Source organism: Diadema setosum, chromosome 7, assembly GCF_964275005.1.
Source record: "Diadema setosum chromosome 7, eeDiaSeto1, whole genome shotgun sequence".
In the NCBI taxonomy this organism is placed as follows: domain Eukaryota; kingdom Metazoa; phylum Echinodermata; class Echinoidea; order Diadematoida; family Diadematidae; genus Diadema; species Diadema setosum.
Window position 1 is genome coordinate 3,614,579 of NC_092691.1, and position 14,721 is coordinate 3,629,299.

Here is a 14,721-nt window from a genome sequence, read left to right on the forward strand (position 1 = left end):
ACTGTACTTCGATGATAATAGGCAACTTCATATTATTGTTTGCATTTCAGATTACATGTACAGTGAACATGGTAAAGGACAGGACTGATAAAGCCCATCCGGAATATTATTGATACTAATTCCACCTGCATATTGCATTATTGTGCGTGCGGCCTGCAGCTGAAAGTTCAGCGGGGTCTCCTTCCTTTCATAATTCGCTTTCGCCCGATGGCTCCAGGGTTGTTATTTGGCATAACAAGGTTCTATCTGATTTCATTCACAAAAATGAATCGCATAAGCAATCTGAAATAAGTGATTGGAAACGTTTTTCTTTTTTTATGAACCTACGAGAAGAATTGTGTACCTCCTGTGGTGATCATTTTTTAATCAAGAAAACAAACATTTCTTTTTGTCTGTATGTCTGTCTGTTATTTTCTCTTACACGCGTACTCTTTCTCTCTCCTCGTATTCTGTGCGCCCTTGATAAACCGAGCCAAAAGAAAGTCGCCCAGCAAAATTCTTTCACTTCAAGTTACTTGAAGGGAAAGATTCTAAGCTTTTAAAAATGATACAGTAATAAAACAACTCTTCAAATCTAATATTCATGTTCCAAGAAAACAAAAGATGAAAAATCCAACTTCTAGAAAGCTGATTTCCCCTTCAAATTCTCTGACTCCGCCTTATGGGTGGATCTGAAATTATATCATCCACTGAAACGGGGTCATCCGATGGGACTGACACTTGCCGCACTCATTGTGACAAGACTCCCGACTCCCGCTCGGAGGACCCGAGTTCGAATCCCGCCCAGTGCTTACGTCCTTGGACAAGATGTTTTTACCCACTGTGTCCCTCTTGACCCAGGTGTATAAATGGGTACCTGGCAACGCTAGGGTAATAATAATAGCAGGGCCCTCTGGTAGAGCAGTGGCAACACTGAAGAGGCTACCCTGGGTAAATAAGACATTATTATTTTTATTATTATTATTAGGCACGTCCTACTCACTATCAAAGTACAAATACTACTGTCTACTGATGACATTTTGGCATTGCAATAGGGTTTCTATGCAAACTTTCGCGTGGGTAGGTAAACAGGTAGAAAAAGGATGAATAAAAAAGAATAAGCTTTTACTAAAAGAAAGTGGTGGTTATGTGGGTTTGTGAAGTGTGGTTTTGAATATACACGCGTTCACACACAGACACAGACACAGACACGGACACCAAGACACCGACAGCAAGTGTTGGTTCTAATCCTTATAGTGCAGCGGGTACTGCGTAATTATTCAAATTCATGAAATTCTTCCGTCGATTAGAACCAACACTTGCTGTCGGGCGGAAGCTCGGTGGTCTAGTGGAAATGACGCCTGTCCGGAGATCAGGAGGTCGTAGGTTCGAATCCTGCTCGAGTATGTACACACTAAAAAATAGGAGAGCAAATATGTACCCCTAGAGGTACAAATGCTTGTCGCTATACAAGGAACCCTAGCGGTACTTATATGTACCCCATACAGGGGTACATATAAGTACCCCTGCCTTGGGTACTTATATGTACCTCTAGGGTACAGATTGTGTACCCCTGTATGGGGTACAGATGAGTACCCCTGCATAGGGTACAGATGAGTACCTCTAGGGTTCCTTGTATAGCGACAAGCGTCTGTACCCTTACCGGTACATATTTGCACTCCTTTTTTCGTGTGTATGTGACTGTCTAAGTAAACAATATGACACACACACACAAACAGGTACACAAACACGCACACAAACACGCACACAAACACAGGCAATGCAATCTATGAGAGTAAGTTTACAGCATACAACTGTATGTATAAGACATGCTAAGGTGTTTTTCCTTGATATATACAAATTACACGCTTTATTTCCTGGAAACTATAACAAAGCAAAAGAATCCACGTCTTGATATTGCACTACAAACACAGAGGACTATACATACGAATAAGGTTGTTGCATGAAAAAAAATAATACATGTACATGATGTAGTAGTGCACTGTACCAATATGTTGCCATTTTTGTGAATCATTTTTGGTTTGCAAATTTGACAAGCAAAATTCTCACCAAGCGCTATACTGGGGTATAATATTTAGTGCATTTAAGAGGGTCTCAGTGTCAATTTACGAAAACAAAATCTTGTGACAATACCTGTGACCTTCTCATTCACAAAAATATATATGTACGCAAAGATGAACAGCTTATGCAGTACATGTAGTTGAGACTGTTTATCTTTGGCACAATGTACAACAGTGTAGGTGCCTACAGGAATACATAGAATTGCACAACCAAAAAAAATATGTCATAATATACACTCAAATACTAAGATTGCACAGCCATGAAATCCATACATGCTCTAAATTCACATTTTCATAATTTCTCATCAATCATAAAGTTGGCTTGAAGAACATCTTTCACTTGTCCACACATTGAACATCCTACATTATCATATTAAACGAAATATCACTTGATTTAATTTGTTGGTAAATCACTTCAGTTACTGAACTTATAAAAACAGCTGTTAATGATCTTCAAATCACAGGTAAATCTGTGACAGAAAAACACTGTAGCACTAATAGGTAAATATGGAAAGAAATTTGGCATCAAAATGGCAAAATGAAATAAGTTTATCAGAATTGCTCTGAATTAAGAAGGGTTTTGTTTTTGAATTTTGAAATGGCCTTTAATCCTTTACCTTTGAATTTCAAGAGATATGGAATAAAACTAGAAATGTTGCTATGGTAAGTGATATGTATCCACCATAATGCATGATGCTTCTCCCAATAGGTCTATGTTACGTCTGGATGAGTGACGACAGTTTCACATAAGTGGCAAAATAGTAAAATGACAAATGTCACAAATGTCACAAATGTCACAAATGTGTTGAGTGTTTACTTTCCTTGAACTAATTTTAATTGGATAATAGCTAAGAGAGAGACTTATAGTCTAAGAAAGCAGGTATTTGGGGATTGAAGAAAGTTCTTTGCTTTCACAATGCACATGAACCGATTTTATGTCCCATGTGTATATCCACTTCTTCGCAGTAACAGATACCTACTGTCAATACACTGTAAATGTCTACCTTTGCTCATCAAAATTCCTCTTACTCTGTCACGAAGAAAACTATGTTCAACTTGATGCATTATAACAAAATGTACAGTGAGTTTTGATTCAACCAAAGTGATACCCTTTGCTCTTCACACAAGAAACACATTTGTATCTCTGAAAAAGTAAACAGATTATGCACCATTGACAAATGGGTAGGCCATAGATATGAATTGGATGGTGGTAGTAGACATACTGCATGTACATGTATTATTATCGCACTGTTTGCACCATCAATTATATTTCAAAGTACGATATTTCTTCCTATAGAACACAATTTCATACACTTGTGCATTTAGTGAAAGAGATTATCTTTATCATGTAAAAGCACACTGGTCATATCATAATGCATCAAATCCATGTAGTGAGTGCTTGTTTTGCACGCTGCATAAATACAGCTTTATATCCAACTGGAGAGAAGTCATGACCCCCCCCCCCCCCCCCACAAAAAAAGGAAGATGTGTGAACCCACTGAAAAGTCCCGAGTATACTGAGGCAAATGTCTATGGAAAATGCGTGTTGTATCAAACTCAAAATGTCCTCAATGGGTTAACATGGTCTTCTCTATCAGTTCACCACTGAAGAGTAACTTTTGGACGAGGATCACATAAATTAGTTTTGACCATCAGGCTAAATCTAATGGCAATCTCCTTATAGTACTCCCATCTGTTGAGGTAATCTCACTATGCACAACACCGCCCACTGGCACTGGTAAAACAGTCCAGGACTCAATCACTGTTGGACCAGTAATTTTTCAGGAATGGACCAGTAAAAATGGACAAACTGGGTTACCTACTGGTCAAACAGATGGGTATGGCCAGTAAAAAAAAAAAGATGGGTTAGTGTGCAGCCATGTCATGCAAACCATTCAATTGTCTACTCATGTCTTGCACATGGCAGGTACTATGTATATCAATCTGTTCGAACATACTATAACACACTGCTGAAATGTAATGAATGCTCTCAGGGAAATGAATAACTTACAATGTAGCTGAATATCGCTAGATCCACGCAAGGTCAACTAAAGGAAGGTTGGTTGCACTTCATATTCATTCTGAATAAGAAAATATAGATTTAGAAACAGCAGTGGCAATTACAGGAATATTCATGAAAGTAAAGCTCATGCTCGTGTATTTGATGTAGATTACTGGGAAACATGTAAGATCCTATTGTACATAGAAGCTATGTGGAAGTTTGTGTTTTGCTTTTGTGTGAGCTTGGAGATCTAACTTCAATATAAGTAAAGAGAGGGCAGGTGTAGAACCCAAAGTAACCAAATCCTCACCCTGTTACTAGCAATGTAAAAACCTCAAGAGTGATTCAATTTTCCATTAACATCTGAACCTTTAGAAATTCTTGTCTCTCCTTTGGCTGTAACACATACACTGCAGTCAACCTATAATTTTGTATGGTAAGCACTCAGGATTAGTATCATTTTTAGTGAACTGCTTCAGTTGCCAATATTCCTGTATCAAGTTAGTAGGCTCTGCCTGCAAAGAATATGTACACTACAAACACATAATTGTCAAAATTTTCAATTGATACAGCATCTGGTGCATATGTACATGAGTACCTCAAACGGGCAAGGCAAACTATGATTTGCAATGAATTCAAGCAACATATTAAAAGATTTCCTTGCTCGTAACTATGATGGAAATCACATTTTAACCTTACAGTGTTAAGTGGCCAGAGACGTACAATCACTGTAAGCAGCAAAACAAGAACCGTATTTAAGGATATTCTTATAACTTCAAGTTAACACACATGAGACATTAAAGCTCTAAATGAGAATTTGTTGCCTAAATTCAGCTGAGGTAAAAGGTTTCTGTCCTATCAATGGGCCAGAAGAAGTAAAACCACCGTGAATTTATTGGGATATAACATTAATCAACTTTCCTATCTTAAGAACGAGATACTGGAAATATTCAAAGCAATTTCCAGAATTGACCTGAATATATGGGATATTTAAGTTGATCAATCTTTGTACCTTGAATGGTAATTACTTGGAATATCCTAATCTTGTGAGAGAGGTTTGGATGAAATATTGGTGCGCTCTTCGTGTTGGGCTATTCCAGCCCAAATGTGCACGACACAGCCAAAGTTGAAGCAATCCCTGCAGAAATGTTGGTGCAGGTGCAGAGAACTGTTCCTTCCACCTCCACGAGAAGGCCATCTGGTGCAAAAGGAATCCCACATATTACTAATAGCGACTTTCTGATTTTGTGACACAGCCACCTTTCTTGTACAAGAGTGGTTCCAGATTGCTACAGTCCGTTTGTCACATCTGGGATGATATCGCCCATTTTGATTTTCAGTGCACGTCGTTCACTACGTACTGCTACGACGTCATGGCTCCCTTTCCTCCAACAGGCTGGCGAGTGGTTGCACTAAGCGATGACATCACCCATGTTCTGAATATAGGTGGCAATGAAATCCTTGGCAGACGCGTTTTGCGATTCAGGCCTGGGATGTACCGGAGAACATGAAAGTATGCACAGTTCCTCAAAACAACGTCATTACCTCGACGTCGACATTCAGGAGGTGAAATGGATTTGGATTTGGTCCTGCAGGTTCCTGGGCAAATAGTGAGAAATGAATTTACAACAAATTTGTTAATAACAACAAACAAACTTTTCTTCACATTTTATCTAGTGCCATCAAAAGTGCAACATTCAAAAACATTATATTATCAGTTAGTTTCAAACCCCGGTTGACATTGAAAATATTACTACATGTATTATCTATGCTCAAAGTAACCATCACCTTTTATATTATTTGAGGTTGATGTGAAAAAAAAGAAGAAGCAGCATAATTGCAAAACTTATCAAATTTGCTTCAATAATATCTATCAACCTTTCTTCTTCTTTTTTTTTTTTGGGGGGGGGGGCAAATAATTAACTTACAACTCTATAAACATTTACTTTCCACAAAACATTTGGAATGTACCAAAAGCTCTTCTTATTTTGTGACAAAATATCCAATCAAATATGGACTCATTCCCTTTCAAATCATATTTCACTTTACACAAACCTGTGGTATTACAGCCAGGGTCTTCCATGATGGGTGCCCTTTTGATGAGAGTCCTTCCAGCTTCAGAGTATTGTAAGGGTGAAGAGAACCTAAGTGTGAATCTACAATGTGTATGGACAGAAAAAAAAAAGAAAACAGGAAAAAGGGGGACAGTTTACCTTATTTGAGATAAAGGAATTGGTCACTTTATCTGATTGATAATTCATAGGAATTACCATCATGTCATATACATCCTACATATACAGTGGACTCCCGTTAATAACGAAGTCCTCGGGACCGGCAGTTTTCTTTCTTTATATCGGAATTTCGTTATAACCGAACAAAGAAACAATATACAAAGAGTGGATGAGATTGCAGCCCAAATTTTTACTTCGTTATAACCGGATTGCACTGTAATAGGAAAATCATTGTTTACTATACTTGCAAAGTCATTCTTTCTGCAAAGGTTTTGTAAGAATAACAGTAATTCACAGCCTGTCATGGACCACACATACCACGTATCTTGCCACTTGTTCACTGATGCTACATCCAGCAGTCATGGGGTCATCATGTCACTGCCACACAATCAGTAGTAGGCCTACCCAAAAATGGACATGCATCTTCTGGTGTTACAAGTCACAATTTATCAAATGATAGTATGACCCAGGGCTGAAGTCATGTAACTACGTGTACATCATGTAGTATTGTGCTCTGCATGGTTCTTTCCCGTTTTTAACTACAGTACTTATATGTGTCATTAAAAGACTTACATGTACCATTACCAAGTATGCTTGATAACGTCCTTGAAGAGTTCTTGAATAATCTTTGCTCTCCACTGACTTCCAGATGGTTAGAAGAGATGCATTCCTCTCCTTTGTCACATCCATTCACAAGTGACATGAAGTAATTCATAGCTTGGTAGTGGAACAGCTGCACTAGGAGCTGCTTGTCTAAATAACAATAACAACAAAAAAAGAAATGTGTAAATAGTAGCACTAATGTGAGGTTTAGGTCTTACATCAGTTTCTTGTACCGTGGTAAGTATTTATTGCCTTGTAAATTCAGAAAGGGAGAATGTTTGGGTCACACCTGCTTCCAATAAGAATAAAAGTTTGTGAAGGTAGGAATACACTGATGAATATTGCAAGTGACATCAACAATAGGTTCATAAATTTTACTGGAATGGGTAAACTCCCAAGTGTCTCGAGTATTGATGACATAATCTAAATAGCAGTAGCAACACAGCTAGACTGGGATGTTCTACACTGTCTTCTCAAAAAGGCCATCATAAATCCATAAAAAGAACATCTAAAACTACAGTGAATATTGGTAAGTATACACAGCCCTGTCACTGTACAGAAGTCACAACAGGCATGCTTCACATGACGTCTGGTTGGGCTAGGGATGGGGAGACATTATGAGTACACTCTCTGATTTTTAGGACAGTATCAGCTTTTAAGTCAATGAACTTATATTCCCTTTTACATGCAATGTTACAATTGTGTTGACTGTATCCATGGGAATGAAGGCCTATCAATGCATACGCAGAATGAAATTTCATTGAATGGAAGATCTTTACATTCTTGGCACAGTCAGCATTTGGATTTATATTTCAATTACAAATATATCATCCAGTCATCAGACTCTGTATATCTTACAAGTTAGACTATTAATACATTGTATTAGAGATCTACCAGTCTATGTAGTTGACTAGACATCACTTAGTCTTGGTCTGCCTTGTGTCCATCCGGCTTATTAATTCCGATTACAATAGAATCTACAGACCCTATTATAAAAGTTTGAACTCAATCGGCCATGGGAAAATGATAAGATAAGGTGATCAATAGACTAACTTGTTAAGACAGTGCAATTCACTTGATTCAGTGTGGTTCACTTGATTAAATCAGGGGTGGGTACAGGAATTCCGTAAAGGGGAGGGGTCTTTACAAAATCAAACGGGAGATGCACGCTCCCCCCCCCATATTTAACTTATTATTTCTTTGTTTTGGTTCAATCTAATAAAGAGGGAGCAGGCGCCTGGTGCACCCCCCTCTGCATCCGCCCTTTCAATGGTAAATTAAATTCAAACGGCCACGCGTTGTATGTGTATGACGCGTAAACCAAAGGTATCCTGTAGTCTGTGGTCTATGTTGGATGTCACACACTGGGCTATCGAAACACAATTTTATGAGGGTTACAAGGAACTCTTTCTGTAGAGGGATGCAACTGTCAAACCTTACCATCTAAAGCAGCCCAGTAACAGCACAAACCATTGCTGCCTTTCAAGATGCTCCCCTTCCACTCAAACCAGCGATTGGAAGAATAAATTTTAAAAAGCCTCCTGTTGGGAGACAGGATGCTGCAATTCATGAGTATTTTTTGACACGCACATGGAACATATGTTTTGGTGCCCATGTTTTAATTGTATATCTTGCTTGGTATAACTTGCGCACCATCACATACAGTGACATACACTAGAGCTCTACTGACACTGCACAACCCTAACCCCTGGGCGCTCCTTGTACGGTACACATTTATTCTCGCGTTGGGGCTGGTCGTAGTTAGCACTACTATTCAGTACAGTGCAGTGTGTACGCTATGCATATGGGGCAGCTGGTCGCAGTTACGTGTAGGAAGTTAACAGTAACACAGCACCACCAATGACCACTGTACTGTATAGTTTGACTGTAATGTAATTGTTGGGACTGTAGACAACATTTCGACAAACATGCCGTAGAACTGTTAGTGGTCTAGACACTATATATACAAAGAACATTCTAGCTAACAATGTCTTTAGATCCTCAGACAGACTCTTGGTAAGTCCGTTGTGATCCGTCATGATCATGCACTCACTCACCGTGACAATTACGAGAAGTGGTCAACACGTCTTGTCCAGTGTCGAAGTTGTGCATGCATCAGGTAATGGTCTTCTGTCGACTGCGTGCTTGAATTGAAGATCCTTGCAGTTGCACGTTTTGTACCAGCTGAAGCGCGATAATAAATGTTTAATCTCGCTAGTTAGCTTGATGATCAGCACATTTTGTTGCTCGGTTACATTCGGTTACGTGTAAGCTGTATGCAACGCGATCATCCTGCGTGAAAACCTACCGCTCGGCGACAAGTCGTCGCCGCTCCAGATATTTGAATGAGTGGCCAATCTAGCGAGTTGTACAGATGAGGAAAAAAAGAATAACTAAAATAATCATACGTAAATTTTTAAGTGAATATATCATAAAAGATTATTTTGTAAACATTTTTAGCAATTTTTTAACTAATTACATTAATTAATTGAGTATATCATTTAGAAAATAACGCTGGTTTTTGATAATCGCAGGAATTGATTTCCTTCTTTTAAATTATTGGTCAACTAGTTTGGCGGTAGGTATTCTCGTTATCAGAACGTGATTTTAACAACCGTAAAGCCCCCGAAAAAAACATTTCCAAGATTGCAGGTGTATTGACACTTTGTCTTAAAACACGGTACTTGCAAGTTTTAGGTATACCGAAATAATTATGCAAAATGTGTACTTTGACATAACCGTTGTATCCACTACCAAGATGTAATGTAACATGTACATGCATAATTGGTCTTTGTGTCAAGACTATTCACTGTACTGACAAGTAGGAACACCTACCCTCAAGGATGCCTACCCGTTCGCGTACCGACGAGTACCCCTAGACGAACTTACTTGCTCACAAGCCCGATACGGGTACGCAGGCGGAAACGCCTACCCCAATTGTACCGCTAGTTTTTAGTGTGTACGCCCATGATTTTTTTTTTTTATATCACAGCTACTACTAAAACACTGATCATTTCAGTGCTTATTTCCGTCGATGTATGGCAATTTGTCAATCAGTTGCAATCAAATCATCTAGTTTTTTTTTATTATTTTTTTCACAATGTAATCTTATCTTTTGTGAATTCTTCATTGTTCTTTTCCCCTAGGCATAAAAGAGTTTGTGTTGGAATAAATTTTGGAATATGGAGTAATATGTCTTCCGTGCACCATGTGAAAATAAAAGTACTTTCCCCATTCATAGTAGTGGTCTTTGCTCTCATCTCAGTTGCCGCTTTGGATTTTTAAATTTAGAATATGTTGGACTACAAAGCACGGAAAGTGTTTTGACTAACCGCATAAAATACTTAAACAAAATAAGATATCTTATCGAAGAAAATACTGTTTACAATTCATACTCGATTTTTTAATCATCAAGTACTGTGGTTCAGAAAATGTTTAATACTTGTTAAAATGAAATAAAATAAAATGAAATGAAATGAAGAGATTTTATGGGTTATCAGTCGTTTCTTTGTTGTCATGCCTCTTGTTGTTTCTTTTCTTTTCTCTTGCAGACATATGGCCCGAAGCTATGGTTGACATGAAAAACCGTCACCGCGTATCAACCTTGGCGTAAAAGCTTGACCACGATGAACTGGGGCAATCAAGTGCTGCGAAACTCATCGTGATTGCACGACAAGCGAGCATCTGTGGTCATTAGGAGGTGTCAATTTGCGAGTAGTGGCGTGTGTGTGTATTTGCGTGCTTTTCCTCGTAGCTTAACGGCGAACAGCGAGGATTCATCAAACAGTATCTACGAATTTCGGAGAATGTGTTGATAAGCAAAAACAACTCTTCGTTAATGTTTCTTTCACTAAGAGTTCACCTGCGATCATCGGGCACGTAACAAAGACAGTGGAAGACAGAATTTGATGTGACAGAACAGGGACAGATAACTTTTTTTCCCCGTTTTTCTTCCCTGACCGATACTCCGGAAGACGAACTTTCGCATACGAGGAAAAGTAATATTGATGGTACAAGGGGTAGTGCCTTAAAAGAGACATTCGAGATTAAGATTTCACAAGTGGGAAAGAGTGAGGGAATAACATGTACGTCACAAAGTGCCAATACAAGACAATCACTTCATAAGAAATCAAATTTAGGACGCCAATTCTGATTAACCTCACAGGCGCATCGGCTTATAGGAGGGAGATTTCTCCACCAATTAATAATCAAAGGTCTCCAGGAATTCTTGGTTTGTGAGCAAATTGATAGAATGTATTTGACGTATAATATCCAATTTTGCTTAATGACCCGATATACATACAAGTTATCATACGTTTAATGGTAATTCTGCGCAGTAAATTCTCAATAAACTGCCACATGTGCTTTTTTGATTACTGTCATATTTCGACGAGAACACTGAAATCTGACTATGTTCATATCTCGACACAATCTGAATCGGATAGCAAGCGAGGAAACACGCGAACAAACGAGCGATCAGGTCTTACATTGTGTGGCAAACTTTGTGAAAGGAGCATCGTGTTCGAGTCGTTAAACCGTGGATGATAAACCTTTCTTTTTCAACGAGTCTCCCTTTCCTACTCGATTATACTGTGCAGGATAATAAGTGCGAATAGTCGACATTGTTTTTCAGCTTGGCGAGAGAGGTATGTTTCCAGCTGTTGAAATTTTCTAATGTCTGATTGGTAGATGCGTCTCTTATGACCAAAAATTCTCTTTCACGAGAAATGTGACGTATGCATCTCTCAGACCAATAAGAATCGTGGATTCGCGTTCGCCTTGATATCGATCATTTAAGCGTTTTATAGACGGATCAGCATTGGTTCTCGCCGTCGCACGTGGATTCGACGCCCGCTGCTCATCATTACTGAAGACAACAATTTGTCCCCCCCCCCCTCACTGTCCGACGTCTCGCTTAAGACGCCACCGAGCGCCATGTGCCGCAACATTTTGGCTCCCACCATGGCTCGTGTCGGAGAGTCCGACTCGCAATTGGCGTTGGGGAATTACAGCTATGACACGAATGAGACTTACATACCACCCGAGGACCCCTCGCTCTCACTCGCGGCTCCGATCTTTATGATCTGTGCGGTCATTGTCGGCACGTTGGGCAATGGTGGACTTATTTACATTGTGCTCAGAAATCGGGACATGCGAAACATACCTAACCTCCTCATTCTAAATCTCTCCGTCGGCGATTTCTTATATCTCGCGCTCAATGTCCCGTTCTACATCGCCAATTACTTGGTGGGGTCATTTGACTGGAACTTTGGATTGTGCAGATTTGTGAACGCATTGCAGTTCATATCACAGGGAGTGTCTGTTTTCACGCTGACCGCACTCAGCACGGATCGGTTTTACGCCATTGCCCGGCCGCTGCAGCAGCGCCAGAGTAACTCCACCCGCAGGACTATAGGCCTAGCAGCTGGGATATGGGTGCTGTCCACCGTCTTTGCCATACCTGCCGTTGCTTTCTCGACAACAAAGCACGGAGGATGCGGATTGCCCTACCAGAGTGTACAAACCAAGGTGTACTACGTGATTCTGTTCGTGGGACTCTACCTAATACCACTCGTGGTGATATCGGTTTTCTACACGCTCACCGCCGTTGCCCTCCTGCACGGCTCGTTCAAGCTCGAGTCGCGGGTCCGACAGGGAGGAAACGAGAAGCGGATGCGATCCCGCACTCGCCTGGCCATGATCATCCTCATCGCTGCCGTCTGTTTCGCCATCTGTTGGCTGCCATTTTATCTCTTCGTGCTGTGGTTCGAGTTCGGTTTCGACCCCGCTGTGTTCGGCAAACCGGCCATGTACTGTCTCTTCGACATGCACTATTTGTTGCCCATTCTTGGCTCGTGTCTCAATCCCATCATCCTCTTCGTGATGAGCTCCAATTACCGTCTCCACCTGCGAAGTCTGTTTACCTGCTCCAGCTGCAGCCCCACCGCCGCCAAGCGCCAGCTAACCTCGGCACGCTCCTGGACCATGATGTCACTGCGGAACACATCGTACTCGCGCTCGCCTACCAGCGTGACCGAACTCCCTCGAAGTAACAGCCACCTGTCGCAGCTGAACTAGATCAGGTGGCCAATTTGGGAGGACCCCTGAAACAGTGTGTGTGTGTGTGTGTGTGTGTGTGTGTGTGTGTGTGCGTGTGCGTGTGTGGAAAAAGACCGGCAGACAGACAGACGAAGATGCAATTGCTGGCATACGGAGTGATATTTTTGAAGTACGAATATGTGGAGAAAGCAATAGAGAGATAGGAAGAGAGAGAAAAGTAAAAAAAACAAAGGGGCTGATAATACGTGGTTCATCGCAAAGGCAAATGGTCCACAGACCTAGGGAATTGTGCTGTTAATACATTGCTATTGTTTTATTTATCTCTTGATCACGGATCTCTGTCGTGGAACCAACATCCACGTCTCTGTCCATGTTCAGCACTACACACTGGATAACTGCTCAGTGTGGAACGGTTCCGTCACTAGCTTGAGTGCGCACGGAGTCGCAACGAACAATGATGTGGTCCTGTCGAGGGCTTCGAGTTGCCAAGCAACGAGAGGTGTGACACATCTGGCGCGGAAGTTCAATGCCCTCCTCATGGTGTCATGCACACTGGAAATGTGTGTTGCTTGTTTATGCCGAGTTCAGTACTTGCTTCACCAGCAAAATAGGATACAGTAAAGTAAGTTTTTCATGTCATTCATTGCTGTGATAAGAAATGTATTTCTATTTTGTACAGTAAGAGTGTGACATATGCGTTGCTATGTCAGATAATCCTCATATACTTCTATACACATTGATATGTGCTTACCATTAACAGTACGCTTGCATTTCTTGTCGCACCAAGCAACAGGTGGCGTGGAAATACGTTCCTCATACACTGAGCGAAGCCCTGCAACACATATAGCATGTCACAGTGCACCCATGACGTAATAAAGCTCACCTCGTGCAAACCTTCTGTGTAATTATGCTTCTAGTAACACGAAGGCACGTTCCAATTTAAAGAGCTGGTATTGTCTGCGATTATGTCTAACCCAAACCATTACTGCATGAACTGCAGCCTAATATAATCTTAAAGGGTGTGTACAGTTCTGGTCGAGGTGAGGATTTAGCTTTTAACGTTTTGCGAGATATTCACAAACCACTCTATGAAATGTCAAAGAGCATGCAGTTGTAAGGGGTATCAAAAGTTTATTCGATGAAAATCGGTTTTGAAATGGCTGAGATATCCAAAAACAAGGTGAAACAAAGAGATCCTAATAAAGTTGTGGCATGTCGCCTTTTATTATTAGCACTTTTTTTGGATATCTCAGCCATTTGAAAACCAATTTTATCAAATAAACGTTGAATCCTTCTTAAAATTACAAGCTCTTTCATATTTCATGAGGGTTTTCATTATCTCACTTAGGAAAGTTCAAAACATGAATCCCCACCTCAACCAGTACTGTACAGTCCCTTTAAATTGGACTCCGTTATGATTCATTGGTGTCATGAGTGATTAAGATTTTAAAACATTACATGTCAAGATGTTGCTAGTACTGTGTGAAAGGGCATTCTGTTTCTATAGCATAAAAGTACTTGGTACGATGCCAAATTCGAGATGAATGGCGAAACGTGTTTCTTTGATGCGAGGTCAGCATTATTATTATTTTGTTTCCGTTTGGCCAAACATATGTTAAACGTCGCTACCTGAAAAAAAAAAAAGACTGCTTTACAGCTCATGCATTTTGCTCTCTCTCCCCAAAGACTTACACTTGCAAGATCTTTTCATCTTTATCTTTTTTAAATTCTTCAAAAGTCGCTGCCTAATGTTGAAAGGAGGCAT

At 40.2% G+C, this 14,721-nt stretch overlaps 1 protein-coding gene and 1 non-coding gene across 2 annotated transcripts; both read left to right on the forward strand.

The window, feature by feature from the left end:
- The first annotated feature begins 1,313 nt into the window (after positions 1 to 1,313).
- On the forward strand, positions 1,314 to 1,386 carry Trnas-gga (transfer RNA serine (anticodon GGA)). The gene has a single exon. It is a non-coding gene; the product is annotated as a tRNA-Ser (tRNA).
- A 10,445-nt stretch (positions 1,387 to 11,831) lies between these two features.
- On the forward strand, positions 11,832 to 12,974 carry LOC140230581 (neuromedin-B receptor-like). Its single transcript, XM_072310723.1, has one exon. It carries the CDS (start codon positions 11,832 to 11,834, stop codon positions 12,972 to 12,974), a length of 1,143 nt encoding a protein of 380 aa, XP_072166824.1.
- Positions 12,975 to 14,721: the final 1,747 nt, after the last annotated feature.